General features: G+C 43.9%; 1 protein-coding gene across 1 annotated transcript in view; it reads left to right on the forward strand.

Annotated features, from left to right (window-relative positions):
- CDKAL1 (CDK5 regulatory subunit associated protein 1 like 1) overlaps positions 1-24,658 on the forward strand; it is a 596,376-nt gene that overhangs the window by 385,136 nt on the left and 186,582 nt on the right. The window contains exon 11 of the mRNA XM_066579425.1: positions 19,140-19,320. Coding sequence (XP_066435522.1) covers positions 19,140-19,320 — 181 coding nt within the window. The remainder of the gene's footprint in view (positions 1-19,139; positions 19,321-24,658) is intronic.

Below are 24,658 nucleotides of genomic sequence, written 5' to 3' on the forward strand. Positions count from 1 at the left end.
ACCAACACGAGACAGTGACCCGACGTTGACCCAGACAGAGCCAATACATATAACAATACACAGACTACTACACTTAACAGCCCAGACATAAGCACACCATAAAAGACATACATTGAAGTGCTGGAGGGACGCTGCCTGGGAAGAGGGTCAGCCTCAGCAAAGGCTTGTGGAAGCTGTTCAGTGGTGGCTGCCATAACAGGCAAGGTTGGAATCCCTAATGTTCTATTTTGAGGTACTAGGTTGTAGACCTAGCCACTAGTTTAGTGAGGGATATTCTTGGTGTAGTCAGTGGTCAGACAGACTTAAGATTTTATTTTGGCTTGGAAACTGTTGTGGTGTGTGAAGTCCTAAAAACTGGTGTGTCATGTATAAACTATAAAAATCCACTGTGTTGGAGTATGGTAGTGTTAGATCGCGTCAAACCGAAAATATCACTAGAGGGCAAAATCATCAAACGGGTTCTCTATCTTTGGCCACGTGATGCATGCTAACTCACTGGAAACAGTACTGATGCTCGGCAAAGTCACTGGAAAGAGAAGATCAGGGCGACAAAGAACAAGATGGCTAGATACAATCAAGGCACCGCCAACATGTAAATCGCAGAATTGAAAGAAGCGTTGAAAGACAGAAATACGTGCAGAACATTGATCCATGGAGTGACCGAGGGTTGGATGCGACTGAACGGATAATCATCATATACATGCATGTGCCTATCGTCTTATCCAGAAAATGGCGATGTCCTTGATCTGATATCCACCCAGTGTCACAGGCGTTACTTAGGAATCCCCGAAAATGATATTCAAACGGAACCCCAGAACAAAACTGTAGGCTTCTATTGCTGAATCGGAGGCCAATAAGGTCTTAATCTCAGCAGGTTTCTGTTCGTCTTTGGCATTTGAGATGGAAATGTTATCATGTTTCATGAAAACCTGGATAATTACTTTATATAGCCTTTCCATTGTTGCCAATATTTTGAGAGAATTCCCAGAGAAAATCTTCCGTTCCATTTGTGTGCCAAAGTCTATCCCTACAAAATGGAGCCGCAGTAAGCTGCTCGGCTTAAAGATTTTATCATTGGACTAGAATTTTGTTTCAGTGGATATTTGCTTAAGAACATGAAAGTGATAAAACATACAGATAAACTGAAGTATTTACAGAACTAATTAATGTTTGTAGTTAATGCCAAAAAAGGTTCATTTGATAACGTCATGAGCTCTAGCCAATTTCTATGGGCCATGTAATCAAAGGGCCTATGGATAACCTCTATTAGCACAGGTATATTTGACTACTTACTTGGCTTCATACTGCTCCTAAAGGGGCATTCCTGTCTTGGGGAACCCCATTCCAGTGTGCTGCAAGTAAGTACTCGCCAATACCATGTCATTTTTTTAAAAAAGGCATGTTTTCTTTAAAACCTGTATTGTCTTTATAGCTATTTACTGCTCATTGCTTGAGTAACCGACCACCTTCACTATGGAGTGGAGATGGCAGGCGATTGCAAACTACTAATTTCGAGTGCAATTATCTGCTAGGTGGCTGAGATTTCTGGAGCTCATGTGCATTGGCTCCCAGCCCGGCCACCAAATACTACTGTGCTCTGCTATTTTTTTGTATAGAACTGCTTCTGAGCAGTGCGAACAAGTCATCGTTGTTCGCTCTACCCAGAAGCCCTTGTAATCAAAGCTACAGCAGAGCACAGTAGTATTTGGTGGCCGGGCTGGGAGATTATGCACATGAGCTCCAGAAATCCCAGCCACCCAACAGATCATCCCACAGAGAGTTAGAACTGCGTAAGCGCTGGCCATCTCCACTCCATAGCGGAGGTGGCTGGTTCCTCTATCAACCAGCAGTAAACTACTTTAAAGAAGATAAAGGCTTTACAGAAAACAGAACATGCTTGAAAAAGCCATGGCACTGGTGAGTGCTTCATCTTCCTATTTGCAGTACAATGGAATGGGTTCCCGAGATAGGAATACCCTTTTAATGGTTTATTATGCAGCCTAACACATTGTGCCGGAGAGTTTACATGCGGAAGGCTCCACAGAAATGTTTAGCTCTTTCTTTTTTGCATATGAACCACCCCCCCCCACACACACACACACACACACACACATACGGATTACACCTCCATTAACCATCTTAGCCGATATCTTTCAGTAAAAAAGAAACCTCCTCATTCCAACGTTTCCAACTTCCAGGAAGTGACATATGATTAGCCAGTTATACAACAGGCCAGATATCGGGCAGTTCATTGAGGTGCAGTAAGTACCCATAACAGACTATGTAGGTGCCATCTCATGGATTGGTGCAGCACTAGTTCTTAATATAGCTGTATGTTTTTTTTGCCAAAAACAAGATATGATACATTCAGAAAAGAGTAGAAATCCTTTTATTTTGGTAAAATCATGTCCGCATCTCTGATGGGATCTGATTCTATTTCTGGCTGGAAATACCATCATATTCATACACCTGAATTAAGACTTAAAGGCCCTTTCGGACACAACGATTTTCACTCAAAAATTGTTCAAAGACATCTTTTGAGCGATAATTGTTGTGTCTAACTGCACTTACATCCTGCAGTTTTCGTTAAGCCGTCGCCATTCGCTCATTGTTGTCTTTCAGGGTGCTGAAAGATCAGCGATCAGTTATCAGGGATTCACAGCGGGATACAGCTGATACTATTGTTTCAGCTGTATCCCGCTCCCTGATGACAGGCTGGGTATGAAGAAGAGCGGTCCAGCTGCATTCTCCATACCCCACACAGAGCGCCCGGCTGTATAACAACTGGGTGCTGCGAGCCGGGAGCAGCTGGATGCAGAAGACAAGCGGGGACACTTGTCTTCTGCTTCCTCTGCTCGGAGCGCAAGGTGATCGCTTAACGTTTGAGCGATCACCTTGCGCTGTAAAAAGAACACAACGATTATCGCTCGAAAATCGCTCAAAAGATTTTTTTGAGCGATAATGGTTGTGTCTAAACCAGCCTTTATACAGAGAGAAGCCACATTTGTGTTTTAAAGCAGTCACAATTAGCAATCACATGTTTAGGTACAGCATGACCTAATTTTTTATACATTTTTTTCTGCAAGCAGTGTAATATTTTCTAATCCTCCGCAGCGCTGTTCACTTCTAAGGCATTTCCAAGTCTCCCTCTAAATTTTAAATTTGTGCACACTTGCTCTGAATTTATTCATGTGGGTTGTTGAAGATGTAATTTAGACACATCTGTTCAAATATGCATTTCAGATCAAGTTGGTGCTGGTTCTAATAATGCAGCGGGGTTTTTGACGGGTATTATATCCCTAAAGTACACAGCAGATGGCATTTATTAGAGGGAGAATAAAGATGAAGTTAAGGATGCCAAGCATTTTGTCTTAAGTCACTCTTCTTTCAGCAATGAAACAATGATGGGGATATGTAAATGCTTAATTAAAACCTGTGGAACACTGTTGAATGACAATCTGTGTTGTAGAGTAATACTAGGAGCTCATACCTTGTCTCGTTCAATACTGCTTCCTACGACAGGGTTACCACAAAACTGCTAGAACTAATGTGCGTATCGAGAATCAATTCTTTCTATCTAATTGTATAGACAGTAATTACTCTCTTGACTATAGTTTGGCTTTGAAGGGTTCCAGTAGGGTTCAGGGATAGGTGGTTAAACTAAGAAAAAAAGGGGTCTTCCTAGAATCATCAGTGAACATAAAATGTTTGTCACCAACTGACTTCTGATAGCTCTTCACTAGAGAGAACTAGAAATCATTACTAGTATTATCATAGCCAGATATAGCTGTCTACGAATTTCTTAATATGCAAATAAGGGAGATGGAGTAATACCTCCACAGTGCCACCTATTGGAGGGCAGCATTCCTTCAAGCCAAAGTCAGACTCCTTATACAAGCCTCGTAACAATGACTGGGAATTAAAAGCAAAGCCAGACTCCATGTACATACAGCTGTTTCAGGGTATTTGCCCTTCATCAGTGTACAGTAGGAGTCTGGATTTGCTTTTAATTGTATAAAGAATCCAGCTTGCTGCCGTCTTTATTACAACAACATAACAAATAGCAAAAGTAACATAATCTACGTCACAGTACACCCATACGTATCAACACTACCTGACCGTCTGGCCACTATATAACATACTGCTTTTGCCCTCTCTAAAGGCCCATTTAGACACAACGATTATCGCTCAAAATTCGGTCAAAAGGCGTCTTTTGAGTGATAATCGTTGTGCGTAACTGTACTGACATCCTGCAGTTTTCGTTATCCCGTCGCTCATCGTTGTCTGTCAGCATTCTGAAAGACGAAGATGAGCCTCATCAGTGATTCACAGCAGGATACAGCTGATACTATTGTTTCAGCTGTATCTCGCTCCCTGATGACAGGCGGAGTATGAAGAACAGAGCGGTTCAGCTGTGCTCTCCATACCCCGCACAGAGCGCTCGGCTGTATAACAGCAGAAATCATCTGGATGCAGAAGACAAGATGCCCCGCTTGTCTTCTGCTCCCTCCGCTCTGAGTGCTCGACTATAACAGCTCGGAGCGGAGAACAGCTGGATGCAGAAGACAAGCTTTTTCTTGAGACTTGTTAGAAAAAAAAACCTGCATGATTTCCATGCATTATTTACCAGGCTTTTTTAGGTGACATTCTCTTTTATATAGACATTTTTGACATGTGGTCTTTTCAGGTGTTTTTTTTTTTTTTTTAACTCTGTGAGAAATTGTAAATTGTAATGTGACAGAGAAAGTATCTAAAATGCGACGCGTTTCGGCGTTCCAATATTGCCCTTATCAAGCATGTATAACTACACACAACAATACCCAGCATACCTTATATGGTCTTGTGAAGCAGGTGGCCGTTCCTGGAGCGCCAAATGACCGTCGTGTTTTTTTGTTGACGTCCTCTCGGCGCGACTGATGCTAACGTCACGGTGACCTGAACTATAATGCGCATTTTACTCTGTAGAGAAGTTAATGGGAAAAACGCCTGAAAAAATCTTTAGAACACGCTGCATTTGGGGGGGGGGGGGAGGCCAACATCTGGGCATGACATTTGTATCTGAAAAAACTGCAAAAATACAGCTCTTTTCCTGAGTTTTTGTAAGACCGCCCTAACCCTAGTTTTTAATGTATGACATAATAATAAATCCGCTCCAAATCTTTGTCTTACAAAAGTAGAGAGAAAATATATAACAAATCAAAGATGAGAGAGATGGAGAGCTTGTACCTGTTTCCTAGACGTCTATACCTATACATACATTTATGAGTGATGTCGCATTATAAAATATGCCGGCTACATTACGACAGCTAGTCCCAGGGAGCAGGATTCATCAACCACTTTCTGTGGCTCTCTTACGTTTTTGAACATTCCGAGCACTTCAATAGGAATATTCAGTTGTGTATTCGTGTTTAGCCATGTTTCTGAAATGTTCAGCTCTCGGGTATTCTGCTAAGTTGTGCACATTCTAAAAAGCTGGAAGTATAATTTGTAAGACAGCAAGTGAGATGTACTTTAATTTATTTCAAACAACATAATTGCTGTGCTGCGGGAAGACATACCTGAATAAAATATTGGCAGGCATCCTTTCCTGTGTGGACTCTCATGCCCGAGTATTTCTTGAAAATATTCATGCTGCTAGCAGATTTTAAAATTTAGGCTAATTCAGACTCAGGAAGGCTCGAAAAATGTGCGTCTGACACACCCTGCAGCAAAATCCGTACCGAGTTCTAGAAAGCAGTGCTTCTAAGGCTGTGTTCACATTTGCATACACCGCTCCTTTCAGAGCCTCCGGTGCAGATCTGCTACAAAGCCCCAGACAAGATAGTGCAGCATGCTGGACGGAGGCGCACAATGGAGAACATTAACACTAATGTGTACTTGGCCTGAATCTGCTTTACCCTGCTGCTGTAAGCAGGGCCGTGAAGGGGGTAAGCCAAATCTCCGACAATAGACCACCAGGCATCCTGATATACTGCTAGTGCCAACATTTCCACTTCCATATAGTTCTTTGATATCCTGTCTCAAAACTATTTTTTACTGCTCTGCACATTTATATTTATTTGATGCAGTTCTGTATTGCATGACTAAATATTTTTTTACATGAACCCATTATTGAGCTCGAAGTTCCTCCAAATGCTCGATCGCCCAACAGTTGGGCCATGTGAAGGGACCAAAGATCAGCTGAGGAATGAGTGAACACCCATTCTTTGGCTGACCCTTCAGTTTCAATGAGCATAAAAATGCTCTCTGATCAGAGCTACATCTTCCCATATGAACAGGGAAAAGTAGAGCCGGCCCATAAAGAACAACAATCTTACTAGCCGATCGATCATCCCCAGATTCTCAGCCCATCTAAAAAAAAAAAATGTAAGCAGGCGCTGGTCGACATACGTTACATTAGGCTGAGAATTCGGCTACTCTAAAAGGACCATTAGAGAGAACAGTTCCCAGGTCCCTAACTGTCCGACTAACTAGCTATAAAGGTTTAGAGGAAATATTACCAACAATGCAATGGGCACGCCATGAAGAAAAGTTGGCCAGAATACGAAGATCTTCATTTTTCACGCTCGGCACATTACTAGAAAAATAAAGGGTGAATCCATAGATCCACTGTGCTAGAACAGCCAGCTGATTGGTTACAGTGATGCCTCACATTTTAATTACCTGATCATAGTTAAAGAAATAAAGCTCCTGTTTGACACCCTTAGCAGGGACTTACCGGTGACGCTGTTCCCAATGACTGTACTTGGCTGTACTAATAATTACACGGATAAAAGTAATAGTATATGCCAATTTAATGCCCCAAACCATTGTTAAGCTAGCCACCGGGTTTAGAAGCTGATGTTTTGTTTCTACATAGAAGAAAAAGACCCTAAGAAGCAGGTGGTGGTTGTATTGTTCTGACCGGTAGTGCTAATGCACCGCCACTCTCACCAGCTCCAAGTATATATTTATTAGTGGTGAGGAAGCCGTAAGAAATGTTAAGTGTGCGCTCGTAAGAGCAGAATATATTGTCATTCTACAAAGTAATACCAGGGGACTGTGAGAGCCGGGGAAGGTGTTAATGAATTCCATTTTACCTCCTAGTGCCTCTTCATTTAGCTGCTTCATTGGATGTGGATTTTGTTAAAACTGTTTACCAAAGGAAATGTGTGCTGTAATTACAGCTACATGGAGAAAGTTCAGCTGTGCCAGATTTCACACCGTACCCAGACATCCTCACAGCTTCTTGTCTTGTGTTTTCTTCTTGCTCATTGATTGTCACTTTTGAACCATCCTCTCTTAGTATTATTTTAGTGGTTGCATTCGTTAGGCTTCTGATGAGAGACCTCTTTACAATACTGTGGTTGAAACCTTTCCAGTAGAAGAGCCACGGAAGTTACCACAAATTTATGTTTGGTAATCAAATTGAAATGTTCACCTTTAAAGAAGATCCTTCTAATCTAACAATGTATCGATCTACCAATCCTACATAATCTACTGCATGGTTGGAAATTCCACCCTGAACCCAGCCTTATTGTTTTGTTAGCTCACGCCAGTTTTCATGTAATAACGAAAACTTTATATATGACCTTTCAAAGACCTATAATTTGAAATACAGTATAACTAAAGAATTGTGTGGAAGCGTGGATACTAATAACTGAAAATGCTTAATTGTTTGGAGTTAGGTGAGAGCACTGGGACTGCTGTCCTCATGATTGGTGGCGGTTCCAGTGGTTGCATACTGACTACTCAAGATAACTTAAAAACTGCAGCTCATGCAAAAAACAAGGCCTCTCACAGGTCCGTTGATGGAAAAAATAAGGAAAACTTTTTGGTCTTTGAATACAGCATTGCCAAAAATAAATTAAGTTTAAGAGCTTAAAATATATACAAGTTAGGTATCTTCGTAATCCTACCAGCCTGAAGAAAAAAGTTATTGTGAAATTCTTACCATATGGTGAAAACTGCAAAAAAAAAAAAAGAAAAGCAGAACTGCATTTTTTTCACCCTGTCATCCCAGAGTATTTTTAAAAGATACATGCACCCCAAATTGGTACCAGTAAAAACTACAGCCGACCCTGCAGTGAGCAAGTCCTCATATGGTTATGCCGTTTGGAAGATAAAAAAGTTATGGCTTTTGAAAAGTGGAGATGAGAAAATCCCCCCCCCCCCCCCCCCAAAAGAAAAAAATAAAATAAAATCAACACATCCTTAAAGGGATATTCCAGGACTTGAACTATAAATGACCTAGTTGAACGGCAGGGTTTTCTTTTCAGAATCCCTGCTCATCAGCAGATCATTCAGCTGACTATCGGTCCAGTGGACCGCACGTAGTAATCCGTGATCAGGGCTGGAAGTTTAATAGATGTCTTCACTGCCATTAAGCAATGGGAGGGCTGCCTCCTGTTACACTTCTGGCTCCTCATTGCAGACAGAGCCATATTAAGTGGCATCGCCGCCCTTGATTTCAATCATCCAGAATGGCAGACCCCTGTCAATCAACTATTGATGCCCTATCCTGAGGATTGGTCATTGATGGTAAAAGTCTTGGAATACCCTTTAAACCCCAAACTAGGCCACATCCTTCAGGGGACATTAAAGGGGTTGTCCCGCGGCAGCAAGTGGGGTTCAGCACTTCTGTATGGCCATATTAATGCCCTTTGTAATATACATCGTGCATTAATTATGAGCCATACAGAAGTTATTCACTTACCTGCTCCGTTGCTAGCGTCCTCGTCTCCATGGTTCCGTCTAAATTCGCTGGCAGCTTGCTTTTTTAGACGCGCTTGCGCAGTCCGGTCTTCTCCATTCAGCACGAGCCGCTTCAGTGTGCTCCCCACTACAGCTCTTCTGCGCATGCGCAGACGAGCTGTCACTGCTCGGGAGCGCGCTGGAGCGGCCATTCTGTACCATCCTCTGTTAGAGGAAGGTGCAGAGCCGCCCAGCTGTCCCGAGAAGCCGCCCAGCTGTCCCGCCGTCCTGCCGCCCAGGTAAGTGATGGGCCGGGGGGGGCTGCCGCTGCGCCGGGGGGGGCTGTCGCTGTGATGGGGGCGCTGTCGCTTGATGGGGGGGGCTGCCGCTGTGATGGGGGCGCTGCCGCTGTGATGGGGGCGCTGTCGCTTGATGGGGGGGGCTGTCGCTTTGATGGGGGGGGGGCTGCCGCTGTGATGGGGGCGCTGTCGCTTGATGGGGGGGGCTGCCGCTGTGATGGGGGCGCTGTCGCTTGATGGGGGGGCTGTCGCTGTGATGGCGGGGCTGCCGCTGTGCCGGGGGGGGGGGGGGGCTGCGCCGGTTACCTGCTGCCTGGCGGTGGGTGACTGGTCGGCGGCGTTCAATCCAGGGGTCCGGTCGGTGGCTGCGGGGCGTCTGGTTGTCAGGGAGACACAGCTGGTAGCGTCTCGGGAGCGCGCACGTCGGGCTACAGCAAGCGATGGGAAAAGAACCGGCGGCCATCTTAGGAAAATTTTTATAAGTTGCTGGAACTGTCAGTACAAACCAGCTAGAAAAGTCATTTACAGGGGGGCTTAGTAATGTATGCTTAATTAGGGGGACTGGGCAAAAAAAAAAATTCACTGCTTCCTCGAGACATCCCCTTTAACTCTTGGAGACATTGGAAAAAGAATTATCTGGAACTAACTGGCCGTTTCAAGCAGTGCGTCTTGTTTGCCGGGCACAAACGCACATGCCCTGCGGGTGGAAAAAGTACAGTAAAACACACCGATGAGTGTGCAAAAAAGTATAATTCGTTCTGCAAAAGGGCAACGCTGAGGCGCGTGCAAATGCACATACGCTCGTGTGAAGCAGCCCTAAGGGTATGTTCACATGGCAGAATTCACTGTTGAGTGTTCCGTGTGATTTCCGCCTCTAAAAACCACTTTCCGATGTTTTTTCGGCATGGATCCACATGCAGGTTTAGCCCTGTCAATAGGCAAAATCTGTGTGCGGAATTCCAAAGCAGTATGTTGACACGGGTTATAGAAGCGGAATTCATGCAGTGGATTCCGCCGTGTGACCACAACCTAAGCACTGCCGCCTTAATCCATTAGGACTACTAAAGAGTCTTGTGTTGGGATCACTGATCTGATTGATCGTGTGTCCAAGTGTTTGTGATGCTTACTCTACTACAGGAATGTTCAACGGGGCACATATGTTCTTCATAATATAATTTAAGAGGGGACATGAAATGCGTTATGAGGATGAATTGCGCTACAAAGATGCGGCCAGGTGTTGTGCTCTTCGGGTCTAGTGACTTCTAGCGTCTGTTGCCACATTGTTAGTATTTAACTGCTGCGCCACCGACCCGCACTAGCCTTCCTGGCTTCACCTATGTTGGGTCTAGGAGTGTGCAGGTGCTCTCATCACTGACATCGTTGATAGCGAAGTCTGTGGAAAAAAACTGGATGCTGATCTTTCTTTGTACGGGTTAACAAATGTTACAAGTCTGTTTAACCCCTTAGTGACGAAGCCTGTTTGCGCCTTAGTGACGGAGCCAAATTTTGGAAATCTGACATGCGTCGTTCAACGTGGCATAACTCCGTAAAGGCTTTACATATCCCAGTGATTCTGACATTGTTTTTTCGCCACATGTTGTACTTCATTTAGATTGTAAAAAGAGACCGATATAATTTGTGTATATTTATTAAAAGTACCAATATTGGAAAAATTTTGAAAAAATTGTCATTTTTTCACATTTTCAACCGTAATATCTCAAATATGTCCAAACATACTGTACAAATTTTTGATAAGATATGTATTTCCATCTGTTTACTTTATTCTGAATGCACACTTGAAAAACTTTTGTGTTTTTTTTAACCATTTAGAGGACGTACAAATTTAACATTACTTTTCAGCATTTTGAGGAGCACTTTGTTTTCCTGCACCAAGCCAAGTTTGCAGAGGCTCATAAGTGTCAGAATAATAGATACATCCACAAATGACCCCATTTTAAAAACTACACCCCTTAGTGTATTCACTGAGGGGTGTCATGAGTATTTTGACCCCACCAGTTCTTTTCAGGAATTAGTTCAATTTAGGGGACAAAAAATAAAATTTCATATTTTTGCAAATATGTCATTTTAAAGACATATTTTTTTCCTATAGAGCCCATGAAAATGAGGATTTACACATCAAAATGGATACCCCCGTTTCTCCCGTGTTCAGAAACATACCCATTGTGGCCCTAATCTTATGTCTGGATGCATAACGGGAGCCAAAATGAAAGGAGTAGTCGGTGTCTTTCAGAACATAAATTTTGCTTGAAGGCGTTTTAGGCCCCATAGCACTTTTGTAGAGCTCTTGAGTGGCCAAAACCAAAGAGAACCCCCACAAGTGACCCCATTTTGAAAACTAGACCCCTTAACGAATTTATCTAGGGGTGTACTGACCATTTTGACCCCACAGTTTTTGAATGAATTCAAGCCAAGCAAAAGGAAAAAATTGTGATTTTCATTTTTTTGTCAATTCTGTCATTTTAAAAACAGCTTTTTTTGTACAGCACACGCATGAATGAAGCCTTTCATCCCAAAATGGATACCCCTGTTTCTCCCGTGTTCAGAGACATACCCATTGTGGCCCTAATCTTATGTCTGGATGCACAATGGGGCCCAAAACGAAAAGGAGTAGTCGGTGGCTTTAAGAACATAGATTTTCCTTGAAGGAGTTTTAGGCTCATAGCACTTTTGTAGAGCTCTTGAGCGGCCAAAATCAAAGAGAACCCCCACAAGTGACCCCATTTTGAAAACTAGACCCCTTAATGAATTTATCTAGGGGTGTACTGACCATTTTGAGCCCACAGTTTTTGAATGAATTGAAGCAAAGCAAAAGGAAAAAATTGTGATTTTCGTTTTTTTGGCAATTCTGTCGTTTTAAAAATTGCTTTTTTGGTACAGCACACACATGAATGAAGACTTGCACCCCAAAGTGGATACCCCTGTTTGTCCCGTGTTCAGAGACATACCCATTGTGGCCCTAATCTTTTGTCTGGATGCACAACGGGGCGCAAAATGAAAGGAGTAGTCGGTGGCTTTCAGAACAGAAATTTAGCATGAAGGTGATTTAGGCCCCATTGCCTACTTGTAGAGCCCTTGAGCGGCCAAAACGACAGAGAACCCCCACAAATGATCCCATTTTGAAAACTAGACCCCCTAACGAATTTATCTAGGGGTGTACTGTGTATTTTTACCCTACAATTTTTGAATAAATCTAAGCAAAGCAGTAGGAAAAAAAATACAATTTTCATTTTTTTGGCAGTTGTATCAATTTAAAAACTGTTTTTTTTGTACAGCACACATAGGAATGAAGACTTTCACCCCAAAATGGATACCCCTGTTTGTCCCGTGTTCAGAACCATACCCCTTGTGGCCCTAATCTACTTAAAGGACGCATGGCTAGGCCTATAATGGAAGGAGCACCCGTTGGATTTTAGGGTACAACGGAATAAATTCCAGGCCCCATTGCCCACTTATAGAGTCATTGAGCGTCCAAAACTATAAAGACCCCCACAAATATCCCCATTTTAAAAACTAGACCCCTTAACGAATTCATCTAGGGGTGTACTGCGTATTTTGACCACACAGTATTTGAATAAATTTCAGCAAAGCAGAAGAAAAAAATTACAATTTTCATTTTTTTGGCAATTTTGTCAATTTAAAAACTTTTTTTTTTGTACAGTGTACATAGGAATGAAGACGTTCACCCCAAAATGGATACCCCCGTTTGTCCCGTGTTCAAAAACATACCCATTGTGGCCCTAATCTACTTACAGGAAACATGGCAAGGCCTGTAATGGAGGGAACACCCGTTGGATTGCAGGGCATAACTGAATAAATTCCAGGCCCCATTGCTCATTTGTACGGAATAAAAATTGACTCCCTAAAATCCCCCCCCCCCCCCCCCTCCACGCCCTTTTCGGCGTTCCCCAAATCTTAGATAAAAGTAATAATGTGAACTGTGTAGTATTTCCAAAGACGGGTAATTATGGAGGCTGGTTGGGATGGGCACATGGGGCAATAAAACCAGTATCCCCCCTCCTCTCATGCTTTTTGAGAGTCATTTTTTGACCTCAGTGGCGGTGATGGGGTGTAAAAAGTGGCGCTCTGTGAGTCTCCGTAACCTTGCTGAGGTGCGGCGGTCTCGCACAGAAGGCGCTCAACAAGCTGCTCCTGGAACTGCATGAAGGCGGGCGTTCCCGGGGCTTCTTGTAAATTGCGTATTACAGGTAGCGGTCTGAATAACGCCGGGCTCACGCAGCCGTATGGGGAATCCGCTTGTGGAGGCCTGCAGCGGATGCCAGCTGTGAGCCGGCTGTGACCCTGCGTACGGCCGCATAATGTACTGCGCATAACTGCGTACTTACACGGGCGGTCATGCGCAGTACACTTTTTTTTTTGTTGTTTGTATTTCCCGCACCGTCGCTTAGCGATGACGCGGGTACCCGCAGCCCGTATACAACGTAGTTGCGTATGGGCTGCGGGTATATCCATGACCACGGAGCACAATAGGCTCTATGTTGCGGATATCCGCGGTAAAATAGAACCTGCTGCGTTCTCTTTTCTGCGAGTGGATTACACAATTCCAACACGCTAATGTGAGCGGAATTGTGTAATCCAATGCGATTGATCTGCGTATTACCGCTAATCAAACGCATGCGGAATCCGTAATTCCTATCCGGTCATGTGAGACCGGCCAAAGGTAGATCGCTACCATTTTTTCACGTGACCGGGGACCGCTCAACGAGGCCACCCGTCACTGCTCCGGGCTCTCGGTGACCGTTGGTCGCCGAGAGCAAGGAGATATTAAGTTTCCTGGGCTCCCCGACTCCTGCGCATGTGTGCGGTGTTTTGCCAGCGGTCGCATGCGCAGAATACGGGAAAGTTCACGGAAGAAGATTGCGTCGGGGTGTAAATATGGAGACCTCCGGTAAAAATTTTTATCTCCTCTCACCGATCGCATCAGTGAGGGGAGATGAAGCTTCACCTTTTTTTAACTTTTACGTGATCGCCATTATTCTTTGGATAACGGTGAACACGTGACCAGGAACCGCTCACCGCGGCCCTCCGTGACATCTCCAGGCTCTCGGCTAAGTTTTGTAGCCAGGAGCAGGGAGATTTTAAAAAAACCACGGCTTTTGCGCATGCGCCTGCCACATTGGTGACGGGCGCGTGCGCAGAAGCTGGGGTGAGGTCCACGGATAAATCCGCAGGCCTTAGGTACGTCATTTCATCCTCCCTCACGGATATGATCCGTGGGGGGAGATGAAACGCAAGCTTTTTTTTAACTTTTTAAAACTTTTTTTTTACTTTTTGCACTTTTTTTTTTTTTACCTTTTACCCCTTTTTTTATTTATTTTTTTTTACTTTTTGCACTTTTTTTTTACTTTACATGATCACTGTCATCCATTGGATGACAGTGATCATGTCCCTGGTGACATCCCTCTGCTCTTGGCTACACATGGCAGCCAGGAGCAGAGCAATTTTGAATTTCCCGGGGCTCGAGCCCCTCTGTGCACGCGCCCGATGTCAATCATCGGGCGCGCATGCGCAGACGGGGATTTCGGGTCCCGGGACATCGGGACATCGCAGAGGACCGGGGGTGAGTATCTTCACCTCCCCTCATGGATCCGATCCATGAGGGGAGGTGAAACTTTACTTTTGTTTTACTTTTTAAACTTTTTCGCGATCACCGCTATCGCAATGGATAGCGGTGATCGCGGGCCCGGGGACCGCTCACAGTGGTCCCCGGTAACACCTCCTGGTTCCCGGCTACCTTCAGGAGCCGGGAGCCAGGAGATTTTAAATTTGCCGGGGACACCCGGGCTTTTGCGCGTGCGCGTGACGTCATCGTCAGGCGCGCATGCGCAGAAGGCCGCCGGCGGGTCCGGGAGGACCAGATCTCCGGGGGACACCGCCGACAAGCCGTGTGAGTATTTTCAGCTGCCGTGATGGATCCGATCCATCATAGCAGCTGAATTACTACTTTTTAACACTGTTTTCTTTACTTTTTTGCGATCGGCGCTATTCATTTTATAGCGCCGATCGCAATGCCGGGGGGGACTGCCCGCGTCCTGGGATGACAGCTCCATGCTGTTGGCTACCTGCGGGCACCGACAGCATGGAGCTGTCACGTCCTCAGGCCAGTGGGCATCAATCCAAAGAGGATGCATAAAACTACGTCCTCTAGGATTTAGGCCCACTTTCTGAGGACGTAGTTTCCCGATGGGGCCGTCGTTAAGGGGTTAATGGCTTGCTTTTATTTAATGTTCTTGCTGCTGCAGAGCCAGTTAATTCCAGAAGTGCAGCGCATAATCAATCCTGGGCAAATCTAATTACTGTCATAAACCTAACCTTGTCACCGAACAGAACGAATACATTTTTTTCTGATTTTAAAATGTTTTTCTTACCCAAGATTAAGTGCAACAGATACACATTTTATTGAATCTAGTTGCTCCCGTAAAGGGTTTCCATGGGAACAGACACTTTACACAAGCGAAGCTGCCCGAACCGTTACCGTTAAGGGCTTTCACTGCTGCCGGGAGTATTAGATAAGTAGTTTAGATAACTAGTGAATAACAATATAGCCCCCCCCCCCCCCCTCCTCCTCTTTACATGCTCTGCATTGTCACGTTCTGTACGGCGCTAATCATTTCCACAGCGCTGTGTTTTACCTCTCCGTGCTTCCGTGTTCGCAGGACGATCTGGGGTGATGCAGGAAATGTCAAGTGGCCCGGCGCTACTTTCCGCTCATATCCTGGTTTTTATTTCTTAAGGCCTGAATACATTTGTAGACTAGACTAATAAATCCTCGCTTTGCTCCGCTGACTCCTCTCATCTTCCGCTCTCTTCAGGCTTCTGAATATAGATTATTGTTCCGAAGTTTCAGAAATGTTAACAGGGTATATAAAGCAGAAGTTATTACAGTCCGTGTCGTATAATGCGGGTGTCCATCATTCTGTTATCAGCTGCCTTTCATGTTAGATCAGACTATATAACGGAGTCACTTGTGTGTTTCATATGGACTGCGCTAGGTAGATAAATACAATAGACCCCATTTACCAAACCGGTTGATATAGGCTACAGTCTTGTACTCTGTAATCCATCATACAGTAATTGGAGATTATAAATTACGCCCCCAACATGCGCTGCTATAGTGGTGTTATATTAAAAGCAGGTACCTTCCACCATCATACAGTTCAGAGATGCTCAAATTGTGAAGTAAGGAAGAAGAAATGGCTTTATCTGCTGTGGAATGACCTGAAACCCATAGCATATTGAATCTGTAGGCACATGTGAGTTTTGCCTTGGAACTCCAGGATGGTATGCTTTGTTTTTAAAAATCCTCAGCATGCCCATAAATCTTAGTTTTTGTTAAACCCACATTCTGCGTCCTCTACTCGCGGATTCTCCGTGCAGAATCTGCAACTAATTTGTTGCGGCTCGTGGTCTTACAGACTATTTGTCCACATGTCTACAGGTTGCAACCTGTCCCCCGAAAGTGGTGGCATGGATGTTTAATCTTTAACCAGTAATAAAACTTAATGTTCAAGACATTTGAGAGGTTCGGGGTTAGGGTAAAGAGGTAAGCAGTGATGCAGTATATTATTACACTGCAATATCTAAAGATGTCTTTTTTAACACCTTCATCCACCAGGCTGTATTTAAGTCCTAGGTGCGCGTGGTTAATATGGCATATGCTCGGAAGCTAACGGCTCTGCACATTGTGCAGTGGCCCAATGTGGTACTGCAGGCTGACTCTCAATGAAGTGAATGGGGCCAAGCGTGGCCACTGTCAATGTACAGAGCTGTCAACTCCGTATAGTACAACCCCGGCCATGTCTATCAGCTTAGAGGCAAGTGTCCAGGGTGTTAGTCATTGATGTCCTATTATGAGGGTAGGTCATCACTCTTAGAAGTGGAACAATCCGAATACGCCCCTATTAAACTGGCATTTTTCTGCTTGCCAGTTATACAATGTTCATTGCATGTCTTTTTCTCAAGAGTACAGTTGTAAAAACCTTACATTAGTAATTTAGTGAAAGCCTCATATATGTATGCACAAAATTTAGGTAACAAACCAGTAAGAAGACATGGCTGCAGCCCTGAATTAGTTAATCAAGATTTTTAATCCCTTGTTTTGTTGCCCTAGAGGGAGCAGTCATGGTGCCATCTACATATATAGTAAGACAGCAAAGTAACGCACATATGGCCCGTTGGTCACTTGTGGACTCCAGCCTTGTACTCCTGCTGAAAAATGCCTCTTGGAAGCCGCCATGAGAGGAACACATGTGGCTGCAGGATGTCCTGAACATATCACTGAGCTGTCATTGTCCCTCGTACCACTACTAGATGTGACCGATTGTTGTATGTGATATACCCCCAGACCATCACACCAGCAGGGGGCAGTGTGCCGCTCCACAGTAAAGACAGGATTGAGGTGCTCACCCCGAGGTCTCCAGACACAAACGCAGCCAACGTTTGTGCCAAAACGTAACCTGCATTCATTGCTAAAGACAACCCAGTTCAGTTCTGTAGTAGACCAGTTTAGTTGTTCACGACATTACTGCAAACAGAGACGACAGTGGGTGGATGTCAAAGCCAGTAATGGCTGCCATGAGACCAAATGTCCTTCAGCCAGGCGCCTGGAAATGGTTCCGATAGACACGGGTGTAACAGTGGTGCCACCTGTCTCTAGATGGCAGATAATAAAACAGTTGGATCTGCTCATTCTTGTTGGATAAATAGATGGTCCTCTCTACTGGTGGTCTGTTGAAGGTGTCCTGAGTCCAATCTCCTTGTGTGCATGCCCTCACGGATACACGGGTGTCTTTCTCTGACAGACTGATCAAAACAGCTTAGGTGGTAGGCAATTTTCGATACGCCTATCCAGGATCTTGCATTCAAACATTGCCCCCCTCTCAAAAGTGTGTTAACTAGGTAAAATTTCTTTGATTGCGTCGTAGAGGCGTCTAGTGGTCAACAAGCTCTACACAAGCGGAAGAAGAGGTCACTACACACAAGGAGCCTTTTTATAGGCCATGGGGGGGGAACCACTTTTAGGGCCTCGGGTGACAAGACCGTTCATCCAATCACACAACTCTAGTTGCCTGAGATGTAACTGCATGCCGGGTTTTGCAGCAGAAAGACAACTCCTTCTAGGTGCTTGATTTTTTTTTTCTGAAGACTGTATTTTCAATGGATAAAAGGGAGTAAGCTGATGCCCAGCAATTTTGGCAACTGCTTATCTACCCTGAGAACAAAAGGAGTAGGTGTTGAGGTTCTACATGCCTGATCCTTCTTTCTACTGACGTCCTCTTTCAGGGGAGAGTCAGAAGGCTGCCATACAGCTAAGATAGTCAGGCAGTCCTGCCGAATGAGTTGGTCTGGACAGTTTTTCTGGTTATGGGTGCCTTAGGAGTGGATTCAAAAAAGAGAAGTAGCATTATATCTATATAATCCCCTTCCCTTTAATCCGATCCTGAAATTGGCTGCAAACGCTGCATTAAAAATGGTACATGTGAAACACCCTTACTTATACCTTCTAATTGGGAAGAGGAGACACTAAATGGACAATGTCTGCTATTTGAGACCATTCTAAATTACACTCGCAGTTTGTAGTTTTACTGCAAATTGCCACAATTTTGAATTGCAGTTATTAGCCATGCAGGTTTTACAGGAGAAACTCATTTATTTTGTGTTTTCACTGTAAAAACCATGTGGCCAATAACTGCATTACAGAACTGCACCAATTCACAGTCAGCCGTAATGTCTGAATGTACTCTTAGGTCATTTAACTCATTGCCATGTGAAAGCACAGAAAAGATCATTCTTTCTCCCACTGCTATTAAACTCGCCCTTACTAGTGCCATGTAACCTTTCCTGATTGGATACACACCTATTCAAAAGTTTTGCTAGTCCATACTTTAGCTGACCAGTCCCTGAATGACCCTATTCTGTAAAGTAAACCTATTATGTAATGCATCATTTATTCGGTTTTCTTCATTATTCTGGTCATTTTAGAATTAGTACGCGTGTTGCTTCTACTGGCAGGGAAGTGGTTAACGTAAAAATAGTTGTGTCCCTCTGAGAATTTGGTTGTAGAAGACTTGGTAGAATGTGTAATCCCTAGGCTAGAGTTTAACATGTTTTTTTCCATCTGTCTTGTAGAGTGCCCGGAATTACAATCGCGACGGACATCATTTGTGGCTTTCCTGGAGAGACAGATGACGATTTTAAGGAGACGTTGAAATTAGTTGAGGAGTACAGATTCCCTAGTCTCTTCATTAATCAGTTTTACCCGCGCCCAGGAACCCCAGCTGCCAAGATGGCGCAGGTTCCAGCTCATGTGGTAAGTTATCTTAGTTCACATTATAGTGTGTAGCTTTTTAAGGCATTTCCTAGATAGTGTGGGCACAGAGAATGGCCTTTCAGTTGGCGGGATTACAAGGTACATTCCCATATTACATTACCTGGAGAACACAAGCTCTGGCATTTAATTTTTTAACTGCTCAACATTTTTGAGTCAAAACCAAAACTTTTGCTTCTTCGTATGTTTTCTAGCCATTAGATGATCCATTTTTAATATTTTTATACTGCTGAAATTTCTTTCAAGTTACAGACATTTGTCCATGGAAAAAAAAAATGGTCAATAGCTCTAATAAGACCCTTATCTTGAGAGGTATTGGTATAAAGTGCAGAATCAACCGATGTCACAAAAGGAAAAGGTCTGTCTGCTGACTTAACTCCAGAGGAGGCCCATGTTGTCGATGTTCCCCGGATCCATCTCCAAAACAAGAAAGGGTCTGTTACGCTTCTTTGTCTCGGCAGTTAGACAGATTATTCCCAGGTTGTGGTGCACCATGACTGCTCCCTCTAGGGCTACACGGGTGGAAACCCTGAACACCCTCATGAGATATAAGGAAATGAAAGCTGATGAAGAAAACTCTTTCCCCAGGTTCTGTGCCATTTGGCAGCCGTGGGTGCAGATAAGTCACGAGGTGTACGGCCTATAATGATTATACTCCATCTTAGATTAGGAAGAGATGGATATTTCTAGATTCTCTTCACCCCTCCTTATTTGCCTCCTCTCCTTGCTTATTCCCCGTCTGTTCTATACACCCAGGGTTGTTTGGGTGTAGTTGACTGGTTTTTCAGCACTTATTTTATACAAAACCGACCGGTGTTTATTTCTGTTCTTTAGGCCCCGAACGGTCCTGGTGGAGGTCTACTGAATTGTATGGTTTATATGCTTAATATATACTGTACGTGCTTATCTCAAATTTGATGTTGGCTGCCTAATAAAATACTTTTGAATATAAAACAAAACGGAAAATAATCAAAAGTTTTGAGTTTGTGGATAAATTGAGTGAAGTTTTTGAGGCACAAGAGTAATTGGAAGGACTTTTTTTTTTGAAAATGTAGATCTACGAAATGTGACAGATAACTGGTCAATGAATTGATACCAGATATCATCGGGCGGCCTTGTGGGTGCATGAGATGTTTGTGCACTTCCGGGAGATGCTTACAGAATGGAGTGGAAGCTTCAGTGATGTAGAGAAGTCGCCCCTCATTTTTGTTAGGCCTTGTTGGAAAGCTTGGTTAATCAAAGAATTATAAACTGCTGTCAGTGAGGTTCGGGAACTTCAAGATAAAATATGGTACAATTGTCTATCCGAAAGAATATTGTGCAGTTAGGTAATCCAATTCTGAATAACTACAGCACTGCCTTTATCTACTGACCAGAATACAATATCCATATTTTGGGAAAGGGACTTCAGTGCAGCTTTCCCTTGAATGGTAATATTTTGTGAAATCTAGGGAAATTGATTCAAAGATCAGAATTCAAAGCCAACAGAAGAAAAGAAGGTATCAATGGAAGAACCTCTATGCTGAAATGAATAGGTCTGAGGGTAGACGTGGGTTTTACATTAACACTAATTACGTTTTCAGGCATCGTGATACTAGAAGTAGAGGGCCTAGGTTGAGGGTTCTTGGCTGATAATACAAAACAACGCTTGAATGTCATCTTGCGGATTAAATAAGCAAGTTCTAAAAAGAAAAAGCCGAAAGCCATCAGAACCGGTGTAGGGCAGAAGGATGGTGGCTTTGCTAGTTAGGACACTTTATTTCCCTTTAAAATTTAGTGAGATAATGAACTTCACATTCTGATTTTGTACCTTTTTGCAGTAATGGGACATTTGGTATTGTAGATTTTGTCATTTACGTGCTCCTCTGCACTGGTGATTAATGGGTGGACGACTAATGTAAATTGGTTTGGTGGTACTAGACTCGGTAATACCTGCGAGCTGATGGATTGAGGGAGATTTAAAAAAAATAAACAAACAGCTGAATTAAGGCTAGAACCTGTATTGGGCTTTCGGATTGTTGGGTCCGTATTACATGGTAACAAACTATAATGATCATATTATCCTGTGGTTGGGTCACTATTTGAGATTCATTAGGAGAGCCACCTTGAGAACAAAAAGATAATGCCACAGCAGGTTTGTAATGGTTTAAGTGGTTTGAGGTTTGTATTATCTGGTCTCTTCTTGGCTTTAACAATATTGTTATCCTGAAACTGGGTTGTTGTTTGAGGCTCGTTAATTTGAGAGCAAGAAGGAAACTCCAGGTCATCATAAACTGATAGTTGTGATGGTCTACATAATTCACTATCTTTTGTTGCTTCAATGGATCTTATTAAATGCATTATTACCCAAAGTGTATTCAATACAGTCTCCAGTATTACAGCTCCCTCCTCACCAACAAATATCTCACATGTAGTAGGGTCTAAAGGTATATTAGAGGTGAGCAGTAGAGGTTCATTAGTGGACAGGAATGTATTATTCAATTGATCAGAATTTAGAAGTAATTGGAAACGTGAATCTAGCTCATCAGATTTAAAGGCATTCAAGGAAACATTGCCCAAGAAAACGGAGCACATAACCTGATCGCCAGTCCCAAGGCATTTCTTAATCTGAGTGATAGCTGAGCCAGTAGTACCACTTGATGTTAAGCATGAATTCGGAATACTGAGCTCAGTGATCCAGAAGTAGAAGATTTGAACACTCTGGGTTATATATATATATATATAATTTTATGTATAAAGGCTTATGTCCACTGTCATATGCATAAAACACGTTTTACACATTTGGCAGCCATACACTCTGCCCCCAGAGACCACACATGACTGTGTATGGTACTGTTCAGAACGGGAATGTGTATGGAAACGCTGCCCCTACGCAAGTATTGCTTATGGACAGCATATCATATTCTGCCCATACAAGTGTACAGGGCTCGCGCTGTGTATGAATGCATAGAAATAGAGCACCCTGCAATGTATTTCTCTTATCGATATACAGGGTCCACTAGCCGGTGTGCATGGATCAATGAAAGTTCATTGACTCCTTCCACTGCATATAACATTATCACAGAGCCATTTACCTGTGGCTCACCATCAGGGCCACAGGCTTTATCTGTTTGTTATTTTACTCTATGTTTGGCACACTAGGTAGCCTTATCTTGGGGACCTATTGTTTGAGCAGAATAATTTGTTGAAGCCTATCTTTGGCTGCCTGCTTGAATATTAGATTGGTTGTCTGAACTTTTGATAGGAGTCTAGCATTTCTACATTAGTGTTGCTGACATTGCAACACTTTTAGGAGGATAGGTATGCAGCTTTAAAGGGGTTGTCCCGCGCCGAAACGTTTTTGGTTTTTTTTAACCCCCCCCCCGTTCGGCGCGAGACAACCCCGATGCAGGGGTTAAAAAAACAAACCGCACAGCGCTTACCTGAATCCCGGCGGTCCGGCGTCTTCATACTCACCTGCTGAAGATGGCCGCCGGGGTCTGCTTCCTCCGTGGACCGCAGCTCTTCTGTGCGGTCCATTGCCGATTCCAGCCTCCTGATTGGCTAGAATCGGCACGTGACGGGGCGGAGCTACACGGAGGCGGCATTCTGCACGAGCGGCCCCATTGAAGACAGGAGAAGACCCGGACTGCGCAAGCGCGGCTAATTTGGCCATCGGAGGCCGAAAATTAGTCGGCACCATGGAGACGAGGACGCCAGCAACGGAACAGGTAAGTATAAAACTTTTTATAACTTCTGTATGGCTCATATTTAATGCACAATGTACATTACAAAGTGCATTAATATGGCCATACAGAAGTGTATAGACCCACTTGCTGCCGCGGGACAACCCCTTTAAATACAGGATCCTCTTTAGCTGACCTATCTGAACATGCACCTGACTTTTCATTAATGTCAGTGCATATGACTAGAAACTCTACATTAGTGCTGCTAACATTGCAACACTTGTAGGAGGATAGGTATACAGCGCTAAATACAGGATCCTTATAGCTGACATATCTAAACACGCATCTGACTTGTGACTACTGTCAGTGCATAAGTTCTTTATCCGAGTCCTCCTTCCTTCTTTACCAACGTAGCCACTATACCATCGTACCCTGCTGGCTTTTTGTCTAACGGTGTCTGGTATATATATATACCTGTTGGCGACATCTTCGCAGACAACCCACTTTCTTGCCAATTTAATCCTACTGATTATATATCCTAAAAGAGGAAGATAGCTTAGTCAATTAAATGATTGACGCTATTAATCCCACTAAAGATTTTTTGGTCAAATATACATCTGTGGCTCCTGATGAACCGCTCTAAAGCGAGCGGAGAAACGCGTTGAGCCGTATTTCTCTGTGACTTCACCAGTCATTCAGAGCCGTAGTTCTCTGCGACCTCTACATACGACTGTCACCAGTCATTCGGTGCAGGAACTCTGTATATGCACTAAAGTTATCCACTTATACTGACCATGCTATTGTGACCATCATCTACATTGGAGACATTGGATGCATAATTCAAACTTGCACCTAAATATATCTTCTCCTCTTTTTTGTGTTAATGTATGTTAGTACTGTTAGTCAGCCTGTATATGTTTTTAAGAGTTTCTAATAAACTATATTCTTTTAGTCTATACCTGTGAAGGGCACTGCGTATAACACATCCATGCCACGCAGACGTAATACACGGTGAAAACACAATCGTGGGCATGAGCGCCAAGGCCTTTTATGATTAACACGGTTGGAAGTGTTACGTTTATTTGTACTAACATTAGTATTATTTTTAGCATGAGTGGTGAACACATTGTGATATGTTCCTGTCAAAATCAATATATTCCCCCATCCTAACCAAATCAGCTGATCCGTGGCATGGGGGTCTGCACGATCCCCTAGCCTGATCCGTGGCATGGGGGTCTGCACGATCCCCTAGCCTGATCCGTGGCATGGGGGTCTGCACGATCCCCTAGCCTGATCCGTGGCATGGGGGTCTGCACGATCCCCTAGCCTGATCCGTGGCATGGGGGTCTGCACGATCCCCTAGCCTGATCCGTGGCATGGGGGTCTGCACGATCCCCTAGCCTGATCTGTGGCATGGGGGTCTGCACGATCCCCCAGCCTGATCTGTGGCATGGGGGTCTGCATGATCCCCCAGCCTGATCTGTGACATGGGGGTCTGCACGATCCCTTGCCAATTTTCTAGCCTTTTTTTTTAATGATTTCCATTTCCAGCTTCTTCATCCTCTCCCTGGTAGAGGTAAGGAGATGGAGCAGATCTGGATGGTCTTTATATTGGACTAAAGAGGTACAAATATCCTCAGCGACTTGAGCCTGCA

Source organism: Eleutherodactylus coqui, chromosome 9, assembly GCF_035609145.1.
Source record: "Eleutherodactylus coqui strain aEleCoq1 chromosome 9, aEleCoq1.hap1, whole genome shotgun sequence".
In the NCBI taxonomy this organism is placed as follows: domain Eukaryota; kingdom Metazoa; phylum Chordata; class Amphibia; order Anura; family Eleutherodactylidae; genus Eleutherodactylus; species Eleutherodactylus coqui.